General features: G+C 40.0%; 1 protein-coding gene across 6 annotated transcripts in view; it reads right to left on the bottom strand.

Annotated features, from left to right (window-relative positions):
* LOC133580634 (abl interactor 1-like) overlaps positions 1-25,831 on the bottom strand; it is a 114,106-nt gene that overhangs the window by 77,850 nt on the left and 10,425 nt on the right. For all 6 annotated transcript variants that reach the window (XR_009812226.1, XR_009812227.1, XR_009812228.1 and 3 more), the window contains exon 2: positions 14,665-14,832. Coding sequence is in view for 1 of the 6 variants with exons in the window: in XM_061934874.1 (XP_061790858.1) it covers positions 14,665-14,832 (168 nt within the window). In the remaining 5 variants the exon portion in view is untranslated. The remainder of the gene's footprint in view (positions 1-14,664; positions 14,833-25,831) is intronic.

The raw sequence follows: 25,831 nt of genomic DNA, 5'->3' as shown, positions 1-25,831 counted from the left end.
AAACAATTTGAAATGTGGACTCGTCAGACCACAGAACACTTTTCCACTTTGTATCAGTCCATCTTAGATGATCTCGGGCCCAGAGAAGCCGGCGGCGTTTTTGGGTGTTGTTGATAAATGGCTTTTGCTTTGCATAGTAGAGCTTTAACTTGCACTTACAGATGTAGCGACCAACTGTAGTTACTGACAGTGGTTTTCTGAAGTGTTCCTGAGCCCATGTGGTGATATCCTTTAGAGATTGATGTCGGTTTTTGATACAGTGCCGTCTGACAGATCAAAGGTCACGGTCATTCAATGTTGGTTTCTGGCCATGCCGCTTACGTGGAGTGATTTCTCCAGATTCTCTGAACCTTTTGATGATATTATGGACCGTAGATGTTGAAATCCCTAAATTTCTTGCAATTGCACTTTGAGAAACGTTGTTCTTAAACTGTTTGACTATTTGCTCACGCAGTTGTGGACAAAGGGGTGTACCTCGCCCCATCCTTTCTTGTGAAAGACTGAGCATTTTTTGGGAAGCTGTTTTTATACCCAATCATGGCACCCACCTGTTCCCAATTAGCCTGTTCACATGTTGGATGTTCCAAATAAGTGTTTGATGAGCATTCCTCAACTTTATCAGTATTTATTGCCACCTTTCCCAACTTCTTTGTCACGTGTTGCTGGCATCAAATTCTAAAGTTAATGATTATTTGCAAAAAAAAAATGTTTATCAGTTTGAACATCAAATATGTTGTCTTTGTAGCATATTCAACTAAATATGGGTTGAAAATGATTTGCAAATCATTGTATTCCGTTTATATTTACATCCAACACAATTTCCCAACTCATATGGAAACGGGGTTTGTATGATCCTGTAACTACTTTGCACACTCTTGGCATTCTCTTGAAGAGCTTAATGGGTAGTCAACTGAAATGGTTTTCACTTCACAGGTGTGCTTGAAGCTCATGGAGAGAATGCCAAGAGTGTGCAAAGCAGTAATCAGAGCAAAGGAGGCTATTTTGAAGAAAGTAGAATATAAAACATGTTTTCAGTTATTTCACCTTTTTTTTTGTTAAGTACATAACTCCACATGTGTTCATTCATAGTTCTGATGCCTTCAGTGACAATCTACAATGTAAATAATCATGAAAATAAAGAAAACGCATTGAATGAGAAGGTGTGTCCAAATTTTTGGCCTGTACTGTATATAAAAAAAACAAACGTGACGTCAAAATAATAAAGTTCTGCCTGTTTTCTCTCTCATTCGAGCTCAGTAGGCACTCTAAAAATATTATTTTTTGTCTGCTGTACCAAAATCAATGTCATGAATTATTGACCTATTCAAGGCTGCAATTACCCAATCTCAAATACACCACTCTTGAATTAATTTTTCGAAATATTGCACATTTTGCTTGTTCCTGTTATAAGAAAAAGAAGTGATGACCTTAAGCTGCGTGTTCCCCTTTAAGAATGCCAATAAGTGGGGTGAGGGTGTGAAGCCACTTTTCATTGAAGCTTCGCTTCTTGGGCTTATTGCTCGCCATGGCGAAAACAATAACACTGGAAATGCAGTATTTGTAATTGATCAAAATTTCAGGTGACTCAAAATTTAAGAACTTGAACCGGAATGTTCATTACTCTGAAGTCGACTAAAAAAAACGCAATAAACGGGGACGGAATTTGACTCATTTTGCTTTTTCCTATTATAAGAAAAATAAGTGTTATTTATATAAAACAAATAAAAAGAATAACAACTTTTTTTTATCAGTAGACACATCTGAAGTTGTTGAAATATTTCAAGCATTGAAAGTAAAAAAAAATGTTTTTATATATATATATACATACATACATAGTGAAGTGAATAATATTTATATAGCGCTTTTCTCTAGTGACTCAAAGCGCTTTTACATAGTGAAACCCAATATCTAAGTTACATTTAAACCAGTGTGGGTGGCACTGGGAGCAGGTGGGTAAAGTGTCTTGCTCAAGGACACAACGGCAGTGACTAGGACGGCGGAGGCGGGGATCGAACCTGGAACGCTCAAGTTGCTGGCAAGGCCACTCTACCAGCCGAGCTATACCGCCCCATACATACATACATATAAAATATATATATACATATACATATACAAATACATATATATATATATATATATATATATATATATATATATATATATATATATATATATATATATACAAACCCCGTTTCCATATGAGTTGGGAAATTGTGTTAGATGTAAATATAAACAGAATACAATGATTTGCAAATCCTTTTCAACCCATATTCAGTTGTATGCACTACAAAGACAAGATATTTGATGTTCAAACTCATAAACTTTTTTTTTTTTTTGCAAATAATAATTAACTTAGAATTTCATGGCTGCAACACGTGCCAAAGTAGTTGGGAAAGGGCATGTTCACCACTGTGTTACATGGCCTTTCCTTTTAACAACACTCAGTAAATGTTTGGGAACTGAGGAGACACATTTTTTAAGCTTCTCAGGTGGAATTCTTTCCCATTCTTGCTTGATGTACAGCTTAAGTTGTTCAACAGTCCGGGGGTCTCCGTTGTGCTATTTTTGGCTTCACACATTTTCAATGGGAGACAGGTCTGGACTACAGGCAGGCCAGTCTAGTACCTGCACTCTTTTACTATGAAGCCACGTCGATGTAACACGCGGCTTGGCATTGTCTTGCTGAAATAAGCAGGGGCGTCCATGGTAACGTTGCTTGGATGGCAACATATGTTGCTCCAAAACCTGTATGTACCTTTCAGCATTAATGGCGCCTTCACAGATGTGTAAGTTATCCATGTCTTGGGCACTAATACACCCCCATACCATCACAGATGCTGGCTTTTCAACTTTGCGCCTATAACAATCCGGATGGTTCTTTTCCTCTTTGGTCCGGAGGACACGACGTCCACAGTTTCCAAGAACAATTTGAAATGGGGACTCGTCAGACCACAGAACACTCTTCCAATTTGTATCAGTCCATCTTAGATGAGCTCAGGCCCAGCGAAGCCGACGGCGTTTCTGGGTGTTGTTGATAAACGGTTTTCGCCTTGTATAGGAGAGTTTTAACTTGCACTTACAGATGTAGCGACCAACTGTAGTTACTGACAGTGGGTTTCTGAAGTGTTCCTGAGCCCATGTAGTGATATCCTTTACACACTGATGTCGCTTGTTGATGCAGTACAGCCTGAGGGATCGAAGGTCACGGGCTTAGCTGCTTACGTGCAGTGATTTCTCCAGATTCTCTGAACCTTTTGATGATATTACGGACCGTAGATGGTGAAATCCCTAAATTCCTTGCAATAGCTGGTTGAGAAAGGTTTTTCTTAAACTGTTCAACAATTTGCTCACGCATTTGTTGACAAAGTGGTGACCCTCGCCCCATCCTTGTTTGTGAATGACTGAGCATTTCATGGAATCTACTTTTATACCCAATCATGGCACCCACCTGTTCCCAATTAGCCTGTTCACCTGTAGGATGTTCCAAATAAGTGTTTGATGAGCATTCCTCAACTTTATCAGTATTTATTGCCACCTTTCCCAACAACTTTGTCACGTGTTGCTGGCATCAAATTCTAAAGTTAATGATTATTTGCAAAAAAAAAAGTTTATGAGTTTGAACATCAAATATGTTGTCTTTGTAGCATATTCAATTGAATATGGGTTGAAAATGATTTGCAAATCATTGTATTCCGTTTATATTTACGTCTAACACAATTTCCCAACTCATATGGAAACGGGGTTTGTATATATATATATATATTAAAAAATATATATATATATATATATATATATATATATATATATATATATATATTTATTTATTTATTTATTTATTTATTTATTTTTTTTTATTTCTGACTTGAGCGGGTCCCTTTTGAGTTGAGTTTTGAGTTGAGTTTGAGTTTATTTGGAACATGCACGCATACAACATGATACATCACAATTTCCAGTTTCTCTATTCAACATGTTCGAAAAGGAGTAGGAAGAAGCAGAGCTTATTTAATCCTACCCCTTTTCCTTTACATAGCAGTTGCTAAAACTTTTGTTCACTTCCTGTTCTCAATGTATTCTCAATACAATAACAACAATAAAAATAAATAAATAATAATTGGTGAAGTAAGTTATACTTCATATGGTGAGATGAGTAAGATTATCTAGAAAATGAATGGATGGATGAGATAAATTCAGAATGTTTATCATGGTTCTTCTTCTTTGTACTTTGTAAACACTTTAAGTTTGAAGAGTTTCTAGAAGTGGATCATATTAGTACATTGTTTGATCTCTTTGCTTAATCCATTCCATCATTTAATTCCACATACTGATATACTGAAGGTCTTAAGTGTTATACGTGCGTACAAATGTTTTAAATTACATTTTTCTCTAAGGTTATATTTCTCCTCTTTTGTTGAGAAGAATCGTTGTACATTCTTGGGTATCAGGTTATAGTTTGCTTTGTGTATCATTTTAGCTGTTTGTCGTGGAATTTCAGTATTTTCGATTCAATGAATAAAGGGTTTGTATGTTCTCTATATCCAATCTATATTATTCTAACTGACCTTTTTTGTAACACCGTTAATAAATGAAGTGTACTTTTGGATCCTAAGTGTGTTTAGTCAATCTCAAGGTTGCACGAGGGTTTAAAGAGCTACGTCCCAGAATCCCCAGGTTTGTTCCTTCTTCATCCCAGGTGATGATAGTGGCTAAGCCATGGTCTGATGGAAGAACCACACCTCTAGCCAGTTGGTAAGCAGGGACACCATTGCTTATTTTGATCACCAACAAGTTATAATCAACCGCATGAAGAAATTCCATCCCTACTTGTGTTACATAATGAGACTGTGGACACTTTTCTGCCTAATTTAGTGGCCACATGAATCTGTCACCTGTAACAGACTCTTTCAACAGACTATACCAGTCTGTATTAGATGAAGTTGAGCAGGACCACATCCTACCTCCACTTCCCCCAAAGACGTTATTGCTCAAGGCAAACATGCCGCTAAATGGAACTGTCATTGTGCAGATCTACCGCACTGCACCTACAAACCCCGTTTCCATATGAGTTGGGAAATTGTGTTAGATGCAAATATAAATGGAATACAATGATTTGCAAATCATTTTCAACCCATATTCAGTTGAATATGCTACAAAGACAACATATTTGATGTTCAAACTGATAAACTTTTTTTTTTTTGCAAATAATCATTAACTTTAGAATTTGATGCCAGCAACACGTGACAAAGAAGTTGGGAAAGGTGGCAATAAATACTGATAAAGTTGAGGTATGCTCATCAAACACTTATTTGGAACATCCCACAGGTGTGCAGGCAAATTGGGAACAGGTGGGTGCCATGATTGGGTATGAAAGTGGATTCCATGAAATGCTCAGTTATTCACAAACAAGGATGGGGCGAGGGTCACCACTTTGTCAACAAATGCGTGAGCAAATTGTTGAACAGTTTAAGAAAAACCTTTCTCAACCAGCTATTGCAAGGAATTTAGGGATTTCACCATCTGCGGTCCGTAATATCATCAAAGGGTTCAGAGAATCTGGAGAAATCACTGCACGTAAGCAGCTAAGCCCGTGATAGGTCGCTACATCTATAAGTGCAAGTTAAAACTCTCCTATGCAAGGCAATAAACGTTTATCAACAACACCCAGAAACGCCGTTGGCTTCGCTGGGCCTGAGCTCATCTAAGATGGACTGATACAAAGTGGAAAAGTGTTCTGTGGTCTGACGAGTCCACATTTCAAATTGTTTTTGGAAACTGTGGACGTCGTGTCCTCCGGACCAAAGAAGAAAAGAACCATCCGGATTGTTATAGGCGCAAAGTTGAAAAGCCAGCATGTGTGATGGTATGGGGGTGTATTAGTGCCCAAGACATGGGTAACTTACACATCTGAGAAGGCGCCATTAATGCTGAAAGGTACATACAGGTTTTGGAGCAACATATGTTGCCATCCAAACAACGTTACCATGGACGCCCCTGCTTATTTCAGCAAGACAATGCCAAGTCACGTGTTACATCAACGTGGCTTCAAAGTAAAAGAGTGCGGGTACTAGACTGGCCTGCCTATAGTCCAGACCTGTCTTCCATTGAAAAGACAGGTCTGGCGCATTATGAAGCCTAAAATAGCACAACGAAGACCCCCGGACTGTTGAACAACTTAAGCTGTACATCAAGCAAGAATGGGAAAGAATTCCACCTGAGAAGCTTCAAAAATGTGTCTCCTCAGTTCCCAAACATTTACTGAGTGTTGTTAAAAGGAAAGGCCATGTAACACAGTGGTGAACATGCCCTTTCCCAACTACTTTGGCACGTGTTGCAGCCATGAAATTCTAAGTTAATTATTATTTGCAAAAAAAAAAAAAAGTTTATGAGTTTGAACATCAAATATGTTGTCTTTGTAGTGCATTCAACTGAATATGGGTTGAAAAGGATTTGCAAATCATTGTATTCCGTTGATATTTACATCTAACACAATTTCCCAACTCATATGGAAACGGGGTTTGTAATATCGAACATCCAGTACTGTTGAAGTAATCCCTCTGTTGTATTGGATCTCATCGGCGCTAAAGCAGGCCCAGAAATGACACCAGACCGGCCTTCAAGATCAGTTCAAACAACCTTGAAAAGACTAATGTTTTTCCCGCAGATTCCTAAAAACAATAGAGTGCTGTCGTATACAGTCGTGGTCAAAATATTACATACACTTGTAAAGAACATAATGTCATGGCTGTCTTGAGTTTCCAATCATTTCTACAACTCTTTTTTGTGATAGAGTGATTGGAGCACATACTTGTTGGTCACAAAAAACATTCATGAAGTTTGGTTCTTTCATGATTTTTGTTATGGGTCTACTGAAAATGTGTCAAAAGTATACATACAGCCAATGTTCCCTCTAAGGTGCGCGCCTGTGCAATTGCGCACTGCTCAAGCGTCCTCTGCGCACGGCAAATCTATGCCACGCACAAAAATCAAATAAAAAAATAAGCGCGTAACAATTTTCGACACGACACGGACACGACAGAGAAAACCGTTTTCGTCATCATTGTTCAAATATTGTAAAGTCTGTCGAGACGCTTTGAGGACATGAATTCCATCCATCACTTTACTGAGCAAAACTCTTTATCGTCGGCCATAAACACATCACCAAAACATTAGTAAAAAAAATGATATCTAGCAAAACTGGTCATTTTCTGCAGTACAAACCAGACCAAAACCATTTTTTTCCATAACTCCAGGTCCGAGTCCATGGTTCTCGCCCGGAAAAGGGTGGAGTGCCATCTCCGGGTTGCGGAGGAGATCTTGCCCCAAGTGGAGGAGTTCAAGTACCTCGGAGTCTTGTTCACGAGTGAGGGAAGAGTGGATCGTGAGATCGACAGGCGGATCGGTGCGGCGTCTTCAGTAATGCGGACGCTGTATCGATCCGTTGTGGTGAAGAAGGAGCTGAGCCGGAAGGCAAAGCTCTCAATTTACCGGTCGATCTACGTTCCCATCCTCACCTATGGTCATGAGCTTTGGGTTATGACCGAAAGGACAAGATCACGGGTACAAGTGGCCGAAATGAGTTTCCTCCGCCGGGTGGCGGGGCTCTCCCTTAGAGATAGGGTGAGAAGCTCTGCCATCCGGGGGGAGCTCAAAGTAAAGCCGCTGCTCCTCCACATCGAGAGGAGCCAGATGAGGTGGTTCGGGCATCTGGTCAGGATGCCACCCGAACGCCTCCCTAGGGAGGTGTTTAGGCCACGTTCAACCGGTAGGAGGCCGCGCGGAAGACCCAGGACACGTTGGGAAGACTATGTCTCCCGGCTGGCCTGGGAACGCCTCTGGGTCCCACAGGAAGAGCTGGACGAAGTGGCTGGGGAGAGGGAAGTCTGGGCTTCCCTGCTTCGGCTGCTGCCCCCGCGACCCGACCTCAGATAAGCGGAAGAAGATGGATGGATGGATGGATGGATGGAGTTGATTTATTTTGGAAAACCTTGTTACATTGTTTAATGCATCCAGCAGGGCATCACAACAAAATTAGGCATAATAACGTGTTAATTCCACGACTGTACATATCGGTATCGGTTGATATCGGAATCGGTAATTAAGAGTTAGAAAATATCGGAATATCGGCAAAAAAGCCATTATCGGACATCTCTAATATACACCATTAACCGCAACATGTAAGTGTAACAAAACCCAACAACATTATGATTTGTACATTTTCAGAATGTGCTCGTTCTATTTTTAAACTTTATTTTTAAGTTATCGTGCCGTGATTTTTCCAGTCCGGCCCACTTGGGAGTAGTTTTTCTCCATGTGGCCCCCGATTTAAAATGAGTTTGACACCCCTGGTGTAGACTATTCCCACGGCTTCTCTGTTTTGACCATTTAGCTTGATTTACTGGCACATTGCACAGTTTATATTAGCTGTGTTTTTCCATGACGGCCAAGCATACTTGCCAACCTTGAGACCTCCGATTTCGGGAGGTGGGGGGAGTGGGGTGGGGGTGGGCGTGGTAGGGGTGGGACAGGGGCGTGGTTGGGGGCGTGGCCAAAAGGGGAGGAGTATATTTACAGCTAGAATTCACAAAGTCAAGTTTTTCATAGATATATATATATATAAGAAATACTTGACGTTCAGTGAAATCTAGCTATATATATATATATATATATATATATATATATATATATATATATACGTATATATATATATATATATATATATATATATATATATACGTATGTATATATATATGTGTGTATTTTATTATATATATATTTATTTTATTATATATATATATATATATATATATATATATATAAAATAAATACTTGTACTACTTATTTTATTATATATATATATATATATATATATATATATATATATATATATATAATAAATAAGAGAAATACTTGAATTTCAGTGTTCATTTATTTACACATATACACACACATAACACTCATCTACTCATTGTTGAGTTAAGGGTTGAATTGTCCATCCTTGTTCTATTCTCTGTCACTATTTTTCGAACCATGCTGAACATGATGACATTATTATATATATATATATATATATATATATATATATATATATATATATATATATATATATATATATATATATATATATATATATAATAAATAAGAGAAATACTTGAATTTCAGTGTTCATTTATTTACACATATACACACACATAACACTCATCTACTCATTGTTGAGTTAAGGGTTGAATTGTCCATCCTTGTTCTATTCTCTGTCACTATTTTTCGAACCATGCTGAACATGATGATGCATTCTGTGTGGCACGCACAAAAGTGCTTTCATCAAATGCACTAGATGGCAGTATTGTCCTGTTTAAGAGTGTCACAACATTGCTGTTTACGGCAGACGAACTGCTTTACGGTATACAAAAACGTGACTGCTGTTGTTGTATGTTGTTGCCGCGCTAGGAGGACGTTAATGAAACTGCCTAACAATAAACCCACATAAGAAACCAAGAACTCGCCCTCCATCATTCTACAGTTATAACGTTATTGGGCAGGTATGCTGTTTATGTTGTGGGCCTGAATTTCGGGAGAAAATTTGTCCCGGGAGGTTTTCGGGAGAGGCGCTGAATTTCGGGAGTCTCCCGGAAAATCCGGGAGGGTTGGCAAGTATGCGGCCAAGTGAGTGCCTCCAGTGACAAAGCTGAATTAGATGTGACTGAAAGACTATTGAAGTAAGTGAGGGAAAAAAACTAATCGACTCCAAGGGAACCCTGAGTGACTTTGCTATGCATCGGTGTTTGTAAATAGCTCTCTTTTAAAGGCATAGTGAAAATATCAGGAATAAGAGTGACAATGCTTTATTAGAGCGCATCAAACGTCCTCAAGCTTGTGGAGTAAAGCGGGAGTTGAAAATGCTCCACCAGGCGAGGGTGCCTGTGTTGGGATTTCACTCCATCTCTGACGGGCTTAATGAGGCACACAGGGAGGGGACATTCACTGGTTGACAGGCAGGGTGCACAACCTCATGGAGCATAGCCAGAGAGAGGAAAAAAGAACGAAATAAAGGAACACTGATGAAGAAAGAGTGACCGGGGCTGTGGCTGTTTGACAGCCCTTTGCATGATGGATACCCTTTCTGTATTCGCAGCATGCAGCGCAGTATTTACGTGCACAGACTCCGTGTCTGGACTTAATGCTGTGGTTGAATGGAGCGCCTGGCCGGTTTCTGTACATGGAAGCTGAACTGTGAATAATTAACAGGTGGCGGTAATGTTGGCAGACAATGAAGGAAAAGGAAACAGAATTGTGCCGACGTAAGCCGTTTGAAATCGCATATACATGAAGGAGCTTAGGTGAGTGATGCATTTAAGTACCAAATTACATTAGACCAGTACCAGTGAAGATGGCACGTTGTGTAAATGGTAAATAAAAAAAGAATACAATGATTTGCAAATCCTTTTCAACTTATATTCAATTGAATAGACTGCAAAGACAAGATATTTAATGTTTGAACTGAGAAACTTTATTTTATTTTTTTGCAAATAATCATTAACTCAAAGTTGACACAGGGGCATTTTCACCACTGTGTTACATGGCCTTTCCTTTTAACAACACTCAGTAAACGTTTGGGAACTGCGGGGACCAATTTTTGAAGCTTTTCATGTGGAATTCTTTCCCATTCTTGCTTGATGTACAGCTTAAGTTGTTCAACAGTCCGGGGGTCTCCTTTGTGGTATTTAAGGCTTCATAATGCGCCACACATTTTCAATGGGAGACAGGTCTGGACTACAGGCAGGCCAGTCTAGTACCCGCACTCTTTTACTATGAAGCCATGCTGTTCTAACACGTGGCTTGGCAATGTCTTGCTGAAATAAGCAGGGGCGCCCATGATAACGTTGCTTGGATGGCAACATATGTTGCTCCAAAACCTGTATGTACCTTTCAGCATTAATGGTGCCTTCACAGATGTGTAAGTTACCTATGTCTTGGGCACTAATACACCCCCATACCATCACAGATGCTGGCTTTTCAACTTTGCGTCTATAACAATCTGGATGGTTTTTTTCCAAAACGTCCACAGTTTCCAAAAACAATTTGAAATGTGGACTCGTCAGACCACAGAACACTTTTCCACTTTGCATCAGTCCATCTTCGATGAGCTTGAGCCCAGCGAAGCCGGCGACGTTTCTGGGTGTTGTTGATAAATGGCTTTCACTTTGCACAGTAGAGTTTAAAGTTGCACTTACAGATGTAGCGACCAACTCTAGTTACTGACAGTGGTTTTCTGAAGTGTTCCTGAGTCCATGTGGTGATATCCTTTACACACTGATGTCGGTTTTTGATGCAGTACCACCTGAGGGATCCAAGGTCACGAGCATTTAATGTTACGTGCAGTGATTTATTCAGATTCTCTGAACTTTTTGATGATATTACAGACTGTAGATGGTGAAATCCCTAAATTCCTTGCAATAGCTCCTTGAGAAACGTTGTTCTTAAACTGTTCAACAATTTGCTCATGCATTTGTTCACAAAGTGGTGACCCTCGCCCCATCCTTGTTTGTGAATGACTGAGCATTTCATGGAAGCAGCTTTTATACCCAATCATGGCACCCACCCGTTCCCAATGAGCCTGTTCACCTGTGGGATGTTCCAAATAAGTGTTTGATGAGCATTCCTCAACTGTCTTTTTTTGCCACTTGTGCCAGCTTTTTTGAAACATGTTACAAGCTCAAATTCCAAATGATCTAATATTTGCAAAAAATAACAACGTTTTCCAGTTCGAACGATAAATATCCTGTCTTTGCAGTCTATTCAATTGCATATATGTTGAAAAGGATTTGCAAATCATTGTATTCTGTTTTTATTTACCATTTACACAACGTGCCAACTTCACTGGTTGTGGGGTTTGTATTCTTTGTATTTCCAGACCAAGGTTTTTCCCCGAAGTTCCATTGAACTCCTGATAACAGTGTTGCACTGAGCAGAATATCCATACATCCATTCATTTTCTACTGCTTATTCCTCTCGGGGTCGCGGGGGACTGGAGCCTATCCCAGTGGCATTCAGGGGAAGGCATTGTACACCTGGACAAGTCGCCACCTCATCGCAGGGCCAACACAAAATGTTGCTCAAACAGTGCCTCTGCTGGTTGCAGCCAAGTAGTGCTCTCCAGGCTCTCCAGCCTGATGATTTTAGGTTGTCCTGAAGAATTTGGAGGTAATTCTCCTTTTTCATTGTCCCATTTAAAGCACCAGTTCCATTGGCAGCAAAACAGACCCAGAGCATAAAACTACCACCAACATGCTTGACGGTAGGTATGGTGTTCCTGGGATTAAAGGCCTCACCTTTTCTCCTCCAAACATATTGCTGGGTATTGTGGCCAAACAGCTCCATTTTTGTTTCATCTGACCACAGAACTTTCCTCCAGAAGGTCTTATCTTTGTCCATGTGATGTCAGATAAAACAAAAATTGAGCTGTTTGGTCACAGTACCCAGCAATATGCTTGGAGGAGAAAAGGTGAGGCCTTTAATCCCAGGAACACCAATTCCTACCGTCAAGCATGGTGGTGGTAGTATTATGCTCTGGGCTTGTTTTGCTGCCAATGGAACTGGTGCTTTACAGAGAGTAAATGGGACAATGAAAAAGGAGGATTACCTTCAAATTCTTCAGGACAACCTAAAAACATCAGCCCAGAGGTTGGGTCTTGGGCGCAGTTGGGTGTTCCAGCAGGACAATGACCCCAAACACACGTCAAAAGTGGTAAAGGAATGGCTAAATCAGGCTAGAATTAAGGTTTTAGAATGGCCTTCCCAAAGTCCTGACTTAAAACGTGTGGACAATGCTGAAGAAACAAGTCTGTGTCAGAAAACCAACACATTTAGCTGAACTGCACCAATTTTGTCAAGAGGAATGGTCTAAAATTCAAGCAGAAGCTTGTGGATGGCTACCAAAAGCGCCCTATTGCAGTGAAACTTGCCAAGGGACATGTAAGCAAATATTAAAGGCCTACTGAAACCCACTACTACCAACCACGCAGTCTGATAGTTTATATATCAATGATGAAATCTTAACATTGGAACACATGCCATTAGCTTACTAAAGTGCAATTTTAAATTTTGCGCGAAATATCCTGCTGAAAACGTCTCGGTATGATGACGTCAGCGCGTGACGTCACGGATTGTGGAGGACATTTTGAGACAGCATGGTGGCCAGCTATTATTGACATAAAATTCCACAGTATTCTGGACATCTGTGTTGGTGAATCTTTTGCAATTTGTTCAATGAACAATAAAGACAGCAAAGAAGAAAGCTGTAGGTGGGAAGCGGTGTATTGCGGCCGACTGCAGCAACACAAACACAGCCGGTGTTTCATTGTTTACATTCCCGGAAGATGACAGTCAAGCTTTACCATTGGCCTGTGGAGAACTGGGACAACAGAGACTCTTACCAGCAGGACTTTGAGTTGGATACGCAGACACGGTACCGTGAGTACGCTTCCAAACATTTGATCGCTTGCCCGTACGTGCGTGCCGCTATGTGCATGTCACGTAAATAATTCAATGTATACACCCTGATGATTATCTTGTGTGATGACTGTATTATGATGATAGTATATATGATAGTATATATCTGTATCATGACTTAAACAAGTTGAAAACTTATTCGGGTGTTACCATTTAGTGGTCAATTGTATGGAATATGTACTTCACTGTGCAACCTACTAATAAAAGTTTCAAAAAGTCTCACATACGTAACTTTGGGGACTTTGGGGAAATATATGTGCTGTATGAACTTTGGGGAGGTGAACGGTACTTTGGGCTGTGGGATTGAGTGTGTTGTGCAGGTGTTTGAGTTGTATTGGCGGGTTATATGGACGGGAGGAGGGAGGTGTTTGTTATGCGGGATTAATTTGTGGCATATTAAATATAAGCCTGGTTGTGTTGTGGCTAATAGAGTATATATATGTATTGTGTTTATTTACTGTTTTGGTCATTCCCGGCTGAATATCAGGTCCCACCCGCCTCTCACAGCATCTTCCCTATCTGAATCGCTCCCATTGCCCTCTAGTCCTTCACTCTCACTTTCCTCATCCACAAATCTTTCATCCTCACTCAAATTAATGGGGAAATCGTCGCTTTCTCTGTCCGAATCGCTCTCGCTGCTGGTGGCCATGATTGTAAACAATGTGCAGATGTGAGGAGCTCCACAACCTGTGACGTCACGCTACTCATCTGCTACTTCCGGTACAGGCAAGGCTTTTTTTTTAGCGACCAAAAGTTGCGAACTTTATCGTCGATGTTCTCTACTAAATCCTTTCAGCAAAAATATAGCAATATCGCGAAATGATCAAGTATGACACATAGAATGGACCTGCTATCCCCGTGTAAATAAGAAAATCGCATTTCAGTAGGCCTTTAACATTGCTGTATGTATACTTTTGACCCAGCAGATTTGCTCACATTTTCAGTAGACCCATAATAAATTGTTTTTTGTGACCAACAAGTATGTGCTCCAATCACTCTATCACAAAAAAATAAGAAATGATTGGAAACTCAAGACAGCCATGACATTATGTTCCTATTATATCCTATTGAATGTGTTGAATGATGATGAGGGTTTCAAAAAGGTCCTAAGTGTCTTTTACTGCTCGTAAGGACAGACGTTAGAGGGTGTGGTGTATGTACCTGGGAGATGTGGTTGATGGAGGACTCCATGCGTCGTAGTTGCGAGGCCTGAATGTCCAGTAGCTGGAGCACATTGTTGGCTAAGGCATTGATTTGGTAAGCCACGCTGGCCAGAGACTGAGTGGTGTAGGACTTGGTCTCCTCCAGGGCTTTCCTTTTGTCTTGAGCCTGCACAAAAGAGAAGGCGCCAAGAGAGAAAATGAGAGTGTCGAAGACGGGGAAACATAAACGATATTTGATTGGACAATATTTTTTTATCTTATTTGGAAAAAGCAGATGATGACTTGGTGAGAAGACTTCGAGTCATGTTCTTTGTCCCAGATGGACAGGTGCATGGTGGGAGCTGAGCCAAGAGAGTCGGAATGCCAAAACATTTGGTAGGCTCACAAAACCTGTACCCGGCTGCTCGAACCATCTGTTTCTAAGTGTCTTTAAATAGCCGGAGGAACTGAGAGAACATATTTATAGCTGGGAGGCAAAACAAGGCTGACACATGCACACTGATCAACCCTTTAAGAAATACCTTTTCCCTTTTTTTTCAGGAAACTGTCAGCAGGTTTGCAACATTGTTGGTGTACATATGTTAATCTATCCTACACTGCAAAAAGTCAGTGTTCAAAAACAAGAAAAAAAAAAAAAAAATAGGGGTATTTTATTTGAACTAAGCAAAATTATCTGCCAATAGAACAAGAAAATTCGGCTTGTCAAGACTTTCCAAAAAAAGTAAAATTGGCTAACCTCAATGAACCCAAAAATACCTTAAAATAAGTATATTGTCACTAATAACAAGTGCACTTTTCTTGGTAGAAAAAAAAAGAGACCTTTTTGCTTAATATGTCATACTTGCCAACCCTCCCGAATTTTCCGGGAGACTCCCGAAATTCAGCGCCTCTCCCGAAAAACTCCCGGGACAAATATTCTCTCGAAAACCTCCCGATTTTCAGCCGGAGCTGGAAGCCACGCCCCCTCCAGCTCCATGCGGACTTGAGTGAGGACAGCCTTTTTTCGTGACGGAAGGACAACAGGGTGACAAGAACTAAATCATCCAGACTAGAGATAAATTGTATTATTATGTTTATTTTACCTAAAAATAAATATATTTATTAATTTAAAAAAAAAACAACTAAATACATTTTTACTATATTTTGCTAAAAACATCAAAATTAATTGTATTTTTATTTGTATTTTTTCGTGACTCCTTATTACATCCAGCCATAGAATTATACACTAAAATAAACATATTTCAAATAATTGATTTTAAATTATCATAATAATTCTGCGATGAGGTGGCGACTTGTCCAAGGTGTACCCCGCCTTCCGCCCGATTGTAGCTGAGATAGGCTCCAGCGCCCCCCGCAACCCCAAAAGGGAATAAGCGGTAGAAAATGGATGGATGGATAATAATTCATTTAAAATGACCATATTTAATTATTAAAATAATTGCTTGTTTATCAACAACTTTAGCATTTTATTCATTACATTTTGAAACTCTCAAAAGCCAAGTTATGTTATATTCCTTAAGATTTATTTATGCAAGTTTGAAGTATCAATTATCTAAACACAGTTTTGTTTGCATATTTTCAGGATGTAGATATCTACATATATATATATATATATATATATATATATATATATATATATATATATATGTATGTATGTATGTATGAAATACTTGACTTGGTGAATTCTAGCTGTCAATATACTCCTCCCCTCTTAACCACGCCCCCAACCACGCCCCTCCCCACCCCCGAACTAGCCCCCACCCCCCACCTCCCGAAATCGGAGGTCTCAAGGTTGGCAAGTATGTAATATGTTGAAAAATATTCTTAAATTAAGCAAATGCTAGTGCTGTTATCTTGACATAATGATATGCGCTCGGCATCATGATTTTTTTTTTCATGCTTGAAGTAAGAAATGATTACTTTAAAAAAAGTAGTTTTATACTTGTGAGTGTTGATGACACAGCTTTGCATCAGTTGATATTCTATTTTGTAATATCTTACTGAGATAATTTAGGACCAAAACCCTTAAAACAAGTAAAACACTAACATACAATCTGCTTAGTGAGAAGAATTATCTTATCAGACAGAAAATAAGCAAATATCACCCTTATTTGAGATATTTAATCTTACTTAGATTTCTGTTTTTGCAGTGTACTAATACTGTAACAATAAATCAGCAGTGAGTCAAAAAAGTTGGCACATGGGCATTTTCACCACTGTGTGACATGGCCTTTCCTTTTAACAACACTCAGTAAACCTTTGGGAACTGAGGAGACACATTTTTGAAGCTTCTCAGGTGGAATTCTTTCCCATTCTTGCTTGATGTACAGCTTAAGTTGTTCAACAGTCCGGGGGTCTCCGTTGTGGTATTTTAGGCTTCATAATGCGCCACACATTTTCAATGGGAGACAGGTCTGGACTACAGGCAGGCCAGTCTAGTACCCGCACTCTTTTACTATGAAGCCACGCTGTTGTAACACATGCAAAATGTGGCTTGGCATCGTCTTGCTGAAATAAGCAGGGGCGTCCATGAAAAAAACATTGCTTGGATGGCAACATATGTTGCTCCAAAACCTGTATGTACCTTTCGACATTAATGGTGCCTTCAGTGTTTTTCCAACCACTGTGCCGTGAGATATTGTCTAGAGATGTCCGATAATATCGGACTGCCGATATTATCGGCCGATAAATGCTTTAATATGTAATATCGGAATTTATCGGTATCGGTTTCGAAAAGTAAAATGTATGACTTTTTAAAACGCCGCTGTAGGGAGTAGTACACGGACATAGGGAGAAGTACAGAGCGCCAATAAACCTTAAAGGCACTGCCTTTGCGTGCCGGCCCAGTCACATAATATCTACGGCTTTTCACACACACAAGTGTTAATGCAAGGCATACTTGGTCAACAGCCATACAGGTCACACTGAGGGTGGCCGTATAAACAACTTTAACACTGTTACAAATATGCGCCACACTGTGAACCCACACCAAATAAGAATGACTAACACATTTCGGGAGAACATCCGCACCGTAACACAACATAAACACAGCAGAACAAATACCCAGAACCCCTTGCAGCACTAACTCTTCCAGGACGCTACAATATACACCCCCCGCTACCAACCCCCCCAACCCCGCCCACCTTAACCTCCTCATGCTCTCTCAGAGAGAGCATGTCCCAAATTCCAAGCTGCTGTTTTGAGGCATGTTAAAAAAAATAATGCACTTTGTGACTTCAATAATAAATATGGCAGTGCCATGTTGGCATTTTTTTCCATAACTTGAGTTGATTTATTTTGGAAAGCCTTGTTACATTGTTTAATGCATCCAGCGGGGCATCACAACAAAATTAGGCATAATAATGTGTTAATTCCACAACTGTATATATCGGTATCGTTAATTAAGAGTTGGACAATATCGGAATATCAGATATCGGTAAAAAAGCCATTATCGGACATCTCTAATATTGTCTGGTGTGCCGTGGGAAATTATGCAACTTCACCTAATTGGTCCAAAAAATATTTTTTTGCAAATCAATAATCATAATAATGTGCCGTTGTCTAGTGCCTGTGCTGTGTAGAGCTTGGCAGTGTAACCATGTAATACTCCATATCAGTAGGTGGCAGCAGTTAGTTCATTGCTTTGTAGAAGTCGGAATGCGTCGAGGATGGTTTGTCGTGATCCCGATATGCAGAGCACAGCGGGAGACAGCGTGCAGGTAAAAAGGTATGTAACACTTAAACCAAAAATTAACAAAAGGCAAGTCCCGCTCGGAAAAGGCACTGAAGCATAGGGATGGCTAGGCAAAACAAAAGTAAAACTGAACTGGCTACAAAGGAAACAAAAACAGAATGCTGGACGACAGCAAAAACTTACAGCGTGTGGAGCAGAGTACATCCGTACATGACATGACAATCAACAATGTCCCCACAAAGACGGATAGCGTACACACAACTTAAATAGTCCCGATTGCGAAAACAAAGCAGGTGCGGGCAATAGCACTCAAAGGAAGGCGTGGAGCTGCTACAGGAGAACACCAACAGAACAGGAAGGGTCACCAAAATAACAGCGCAAGACAGGAACTAAAGCACTACACACAGGAAACAACAACAAACTCAAAATAAGGAACGACAACCTGGTAGAGTTTCCTTTTTTAACCTTTTCTGCTGATGGTGTGCCTCCATATTTGTTTTATGAAAAAAATGTGCCTTGGCTGAAAAAAGGTTGAAAAACACTGGTGTTAGTTACCCATACCTTGGGCACTAATACACCCTCATACCATCACAGATGCTGGCTTTTCAACTTTGCGCCTATAACAATCCGGATGGTTCTTTTCCTCTTTGGTCCGGAGGACACGACATCCACAGTTTCCAAAAACAATTTGAAATGTCGTCAGAACACTTTTTCACTTTGCATCAGTCCATCTTAGATGAGCTCGGGCCCAGCGAAGCCAGCGGCGTTTCTGGGTGTTGTTGATAAATGGCTTTCGCTTTGCATAGTAGAGTTTTAACTTGCACTTACAGATGTAGCGACCAACTGTAGTTACTGACAGTGGTTTTCTGAAGTGTTCCTGAGCCCATGTGGTGATATCCTTTACACACTGATGCTTTTTGATGCTTCGTAGTAAAAGAGTGCGGGTACTAGACTGGACTGTAGTCCAGACCTGTCTCCCATTGAAAATGTTTGGCGCATTATGAAGTGTAAAATACCACAACAGACTGTTGAACAACTTAAGCTGTACATCAAGCAAGAATGGGAAAGAATTCCACCTGAAAAGCTTCAAAAATTGGTCTCCTCAGTTCCCAAACGTTTACTGAGGGTTGTTAAAAGGAAAGGCCAGAAGCGTCGCCCGAATGGCTCCCTGGAGCTTTTGAAAAAATGTGTGGAAATGGAAAAAGATGAAAAAATAGATATTTTTTGTTTTATTATGGTTTCTGTCAGAGGACAAACATGACACAAACCTTCTTAATTGTTAGAAATCCCACTGTTTATGTTCAACATACTTCACTGATGAGAGTATTTGGCAAGCACTATTTTTTCCTACTAATTTCAGCGATCCTTGAACTTATCGTAGTTTGTTTACATGTACTACTTTCTTCGATGCTGCCACAGAAATACGTATTTTATGCGGCATCTGCAGTGATGCGGACCCTGTATCGATCCGTCGTGGTGAATAAGGAGCTGAGCCGTAAAAAAAAAGCTTTCAATTTACCAGTCGATTTACATCCCTATTCTAACCTATGGTCATGAGCTTTTGGTTGTGTTTAGGGAACACAGAACTGGTAGGAAGCCATGGTGAAGACCCAGGACACGTTGAGGAGATTATGTCTCCCGGTTGGCCGGAAAATGCCTCGGGATCCCCCGGGAGTAGCTGAACAAAGTGGCAGGGGAAAGGGAAGCCTGTGTTTCTCTGCTTAGGCTACTGCCCCCGCGACTCAGCCTCAGATAAGCGAAAAAATAGATGTATGATCTAATAATATTTAAATAGTAATTACTGCATATTATAAATTAATTACCATATTTAAATAAAAATACCAGACCATATAAATGTTACACAGACCACGTAACTTCCTGGCAGTAAACCTGCCAAAAATTGTTCTTCCCAGGATTCTCGGTCTACATTTGCACATTTTGTTACACTCTATTAAGCGTTTCTTACATATTACTTATTTTTGCGCCTTAATTTAAAGAGGTTACTGATAAGTGTTTATTGTGATTTTAGAATTGTGTTTACATTGATTGTTTGACTGTTTTCCATGGTTGTGTTGACATTTCATTTTCTTTCTGCCATAATGACAGAGAGAACGTTAGATTTGAACAAAAAATTTTTAACATTTAATATTTTTGTTCTTTTGCTCCTGTCATGACTTGGTCCTGGGGTTTAGTTTTTCTAGTAGGCAACGGAAAGTTGGCTCGGGCGAGACGGCAATGAGAGTACATAATTTATTTTTTACACTAATAAAGGACAAAAAAAAAGAACAAACGAAAAGCGCACAGTGACGGAGAAACAACTTGGCTATGAAAACAAATACTTGCACAAAGGCAAAAACTATGAACAACAGAAAACACTAACTGTGGCAATAATAAACAAAACTTACTTGGCATGGACAAAAAGGAGCAGTGTGAACGATGGACATGAAAAAAGAGTCAGAAATGTGCAGAGCATAAATGTGGGGTGTCACCAGGAAGACAAACTGAAAACAATGAACTTAAATACTACAGACATGATTAACGAAAACAGGTGCGTGACTCAAAACGTGAAACAGGTGCGTGACGTGACAGGTGAAAACTAATGGGTTGCTATGGTGACAAACAAGAGTGCACAATGAGTCCAAACGTGGAACAGGTGAAACTAATGGGTAATCATGGAAACAAGACAAGGGAGTGAAAAGCCAGAAACTAAAGAGTCCAATAACTAAACGAAACATGACTAAAACAAAACATGATCACACAGACATGACAGCTCCATATTTTCCATAGGTGATAAAAATATCAATGAGTATCGATTTCAACCAATATAAAAAACGCATATTGTGATACAGTTTTCAGCCATATCGCCCAGCCCTAAGAGTAAGTACTATGACTCAACAGAAAAGTGAAACTATTTATCCATTATTTTTTTCGAGCATTGGTAAAAACAAACAATACTTTTTACAGACAGATACAGTCATGGTCAAAAATTGACATACACTTGTAAAGAACATAATGTCATGGCTGTCTTGAGTTTCCAATCATTTCTACATCTCTTATTTTTTTGTGATAGACACATAATTGTTGGTCACAAAAAACATTCATGAAGTTTGGTTCTTTTATGAATTTATGAAACAAAAATTGAGCTGTTTGGCCACAATACCCAGCAATATGTTTGTAGGAGAAAAAGTGAGACCTTTAACCCCAAGAACACCATTCCTACCGTCAATCATGGTGGTAGTATTATGCTCTGGGCCTGTTTTGCTGCCAATGGAACTGGTGCTTTACAGAGAGTAAATGGGACAATGAAAAAGGAGGATTACGTCCAAATTCTTCAGGACAACCTAAAATCATCAGCCCGGAGGTTGGGTCTTGGGCACAACAGGACAATGACCCCAAACACACGTCAAAAGTGGTAAAGGAATGGCTAAATCAGGTGAAAATTAAGGTTTTAGAATGGCCTTCCCAAAGTGCTGCTTTAAACGTGTGGACAATGCTAAAGAAACAAGTCCATGTTAGAAAACCAACACATTCAGCTGAACTGCACCAATTTTGTCAAGAGGAGTGGTCAAAAATTCAAGCAGAAGCTTGTGGATGGCTACCAAAAGTGCCTTATTGCAGTGAAACTTGCCAAGGGACATGTAAGCAAATATTAACATTGCTGTATGTATACTTTTGACCCAGCACATTTTCAGTAGACCCATAGTAAATTCATAAAAGAACCAAACTTCATGAATGTTTTTTGTGACCAACAAGTATGTGCTCCAATCACTCTATCACAAAAAAGAAGAGTTGTAGAAACATAATGTCATTACCACAGCCTTCAGTTCCTCCAGTCTGAGATCGGTAGGTTGGGAGTTCAAATCCCGGCCGAGTCATACCAAAGACTATAAAAAAAAATGGGACCCATTATCTCCCTGCTTGGCACTCAGCATCAAGGGTTGGAATTGGGGGTTAAATCACCAAAAATGATTCCCGGGCGCGGCCACCGCTGCTGCTCACTGCTCCCCTCACCTCCCAGGGGGTGATCAAGGGTGATGGGTCAAATGCAGAGAATAATTTCGCCACACCTAGTGTGTGTGTGACAATCATTGGTACTTTAACTTTAACTTTAACTTTACATGCTAAACTAGGCTATGATGGGAACAAATTAATCTTTTCAACAGCTTACCTAAGAATAAATGGAACATATTTTCCAAATTCCCTGCTGTTTTGCAAAAAAGGTTCTAATGTTTGGATTTAACCTTACATTTAATTCTGTTCGAGCTCCGGGATTATCCTGTGCCTCATTTTAAATCTCTAATCTAAAATCCCGCCAGTGTTGTTTAAATGCCACAAAATCGCCGGCTATGATTTACCAGCTACTGCCATTTGAAATGCCAAACTGACGTTTGTGTACACCAAAAGGTGGGACTGAGGGTCTTTTGAGACCACCCATTGTTGTTTAGCATGTCTTGCCTCTGATTGTGGATAAATCCTGAAAAACAACCCCGCACCATAATTCCTCCTCCACCAAATTTCACACTCGGCACAATGCTGTCTGAAATGTACCGTTAAGTTAAGTTAAAGTTAAAGTACCAATGATTGTCACACACACACTTGGTGTGGTGAAATGTGTCCTCTGCATTTGACCCATCCCCTTGTTCACCCCCTGGAAGGTGAGAGGAGCAGTGAGCAGCAGCGGTGGCCGCGCCCGGGAATTATTTTTGGTGATTTAACCCCCAATTCCAACCCTTGATGCTGAGTGCCAAGCAGGGAGGTAATGGGTCCCATTTTTATAGTCTTTGTTTAGCATGTCTTGCCTCTGATTGTGGATAAATCCTGAAAAACAACCCCACACCATAAATCCTTCTCCACCAAATTTCACACTCGGCACAACGCGGTCCGAAATGTACCGTTCTCCTGGCAACCTCCAAACCCAGACTCGTCCATCAGATTTGCCAGATAGAAAAGCGTGATTCATCAGCTTTTTGAGACCACCCATTGTTGTTTAGCGTGTCTTGCCTCTGATTGTGGATAAATCCTGAAAAACAACCCCACATCATAATTCTTCCTCCACCAAATTTCACACTAGGCACAATGCGGTCCGAAATGTAGCGTTCTCCTGGAAACCTCCAAACCAAGACTCATCAATCAGATTGCCAGATGGAAAAGCGCGATTCATCAGCTTTTGAGACCACGCATTGTTGTTTAGCATGTCTTGCCTCTGATTGTGGATAAATCCTGAGAAACAACCCCACATCATAATTCCTCCTCCACCAAATTTCACACTAGGCACAACACGGTCCAAAATGTAGCGTTCTCCTGGCAACCTCCAAACCCAGACTCGTCCATCAGATTTGCCAGATGGGAAAGCGCGATTCATCAGCTTTTGAGACCACCCATTGTTGTTTAGCGTGTCTTGCCTCTGATTGTGGATAAATCCTGAAAAACAACCCCACATCATAATTCCTCCTCCACCAAATTTCACACTAGGCACAACGCGGTCCGAAATGTAGCGTTCTCCTGGCAACCTCCAAACCCAGACTCGTCCATCAGATTGCCAGATGGAATAGCGCGATTCATCAGCTTTTTGAGACCACCCGTTGTTGTTTAGCGCATCTTGCCTGTGATTGTGGATAAATCCTGAAAAACAACCCCGCACCATAATTCCTCCTCCACCAAATTTCACACTCAGCACAATGCGGTCCGAAATGTGGCGTTCTCCTGGAAACCTCCAAACCCAGACTCGTCCATCAGATTTGCCAGATGGAAAAGCGCGATTCATCAGCTTTTTGAGACCACCCATTGTTGTTTAGCGAGTCTTGCCTCTGATTGTGGATAAATCCTGAAAAACAACCCCACATCATAATTCCTCCTCCACCAAATTTCACACTAGGCACAATGCGGTCCGAAATGTAGCGTTCTCCTGGAAACCTCCAAACCCAGACTCGTCCATCAGATTTGCCAGATGGAAAAGCGCGATTCATCAGCTTTTTGAGACCACCCATTGTTGTTTAGCATGTCTTGCCTCTGATTGTGGATAAATCCTGAAAAACAACCCCACACCATAATTCCTTCTCCACCAAATTTCACACTCGGCACAATGCAGTCCAAAATGTACCGTTCTTCTGGCAACCCCCAAACCCTGACTCGTCCAATAGATTGCCAGATGGAAAAGCGCGATTCATCAGCTTTTGAGACCACCCATTGTTGTTTAGCATGTCTTGCCTCTGATTCTGGATAAATCAGGTGTTTAAACACACTTTGCAAGATTGTATTCATGGCGGCTTTGTTTGGCTCCATTTAAACATGGCCCCATGATGGTGTCTAAGAGGGAAGTAGATCTGTTTTATACAACCCAGGGTTTCCTGCAGCGCCTAAACTAAAGTCTTTAAAAAAAAATAAAAAAATGTTTGTTTGTTTTTGTCCCCTTGAGGTGAAGGCTAATTAGCTTTTAGCGTAACGTTAGCTAATTTTGCGGTGTGTGCATGCGTGCGTGCGTGTGAGTGTTACGGACAGCAAAGCCCAGTCTGTCTGAGAGAAAGACAAGCATTATTGACCTACAGTTAACAACTAAGTTATTTCACTTTACCCTTTTCTGTGTTGAAGCAGCAAAAAAGGACACTATGTTAAATGAAGAGTTTCTGTCTCTGATAGTTGATATAATAATGTAACTGCATCATTAAGCCTACATGAACTCCATGGTGTTCAGGGATGAATAGTCTCTCCTATTTCTATTGTACTATTTTTTCAGCTATAGTTACATTAATCATTAGTAATGTAGCAGCCTAGTTTTGAATGGCAGGGTCCCTGCTATCACATGTTGATAAAAATATAACATTTACATAATAAATCAACTACAGGCTTCTCAAATGCTGTAATAAATTAAGCATGATGAGTTGAGCATATGTCAGCATGTGGCCCCACTTTTAACTCTTTTTTTTCAAACGCTTATTGCAAACGCTTACTTACAGTAAGTCATTAATTTGACTTAGTCATTATTTTGACTTGGTAAATATTGACTTACTAAGACAAAATAATGACTATATGTCATTATTTTGTCTTAGTAAGTCAATATTTGGTAAATATTGACTTACTAAGACAAAATAATGACTATATGTCATTATTTTGTCTTAGTAAGTCAATATTTACTAAGTCAAAATAATGACTTGGTGCGACTTATACTCCGAAAAATACGGGTATGTCATTATTTTGTCTTAGTAAGTCAATATTTACTAAGTCAAAACAATGACATACCCGTATTTTTCGGAGTATAAGTCGCACCAAGTCATTATTTTGACAGGTGCGACTTATACTCCGGTGCGACTTATACTCCGAAAAATACGGGTATGTCATTATTTTGTCTTAGTAAGTCAATATTTACTAAGTCAAAATAATGACATACCCGTATTTTTCGGAGTATAAGTCGCACCGGAGTATAAGTCGCACCTGCCGAAAATGCATAATAAAGAAGGAAAAAAACATATATAAG

The sequence above is a fragment of the Nerophis lumbriciformis genome, linkage group LG03 (assembly GCF_033978685.3).
Source record: "Nerophis lumbriciformis linkage group LG03, RoL_Nlum_v2.1, whole genome shotgun sequence".
Classification (NCBI taxonomy): Eukaryota; Metazoa; Chordata; class Actinopteri; order Syngnathiformes; family Syngnathidae; genus Nerophis; species Nerophis lumbriciformis.
The sequence above is the reverse complement of the archived record's forward strand: the minus strand, read 5'-3'. Positions and strand labels throughout refer to the sequence as shown.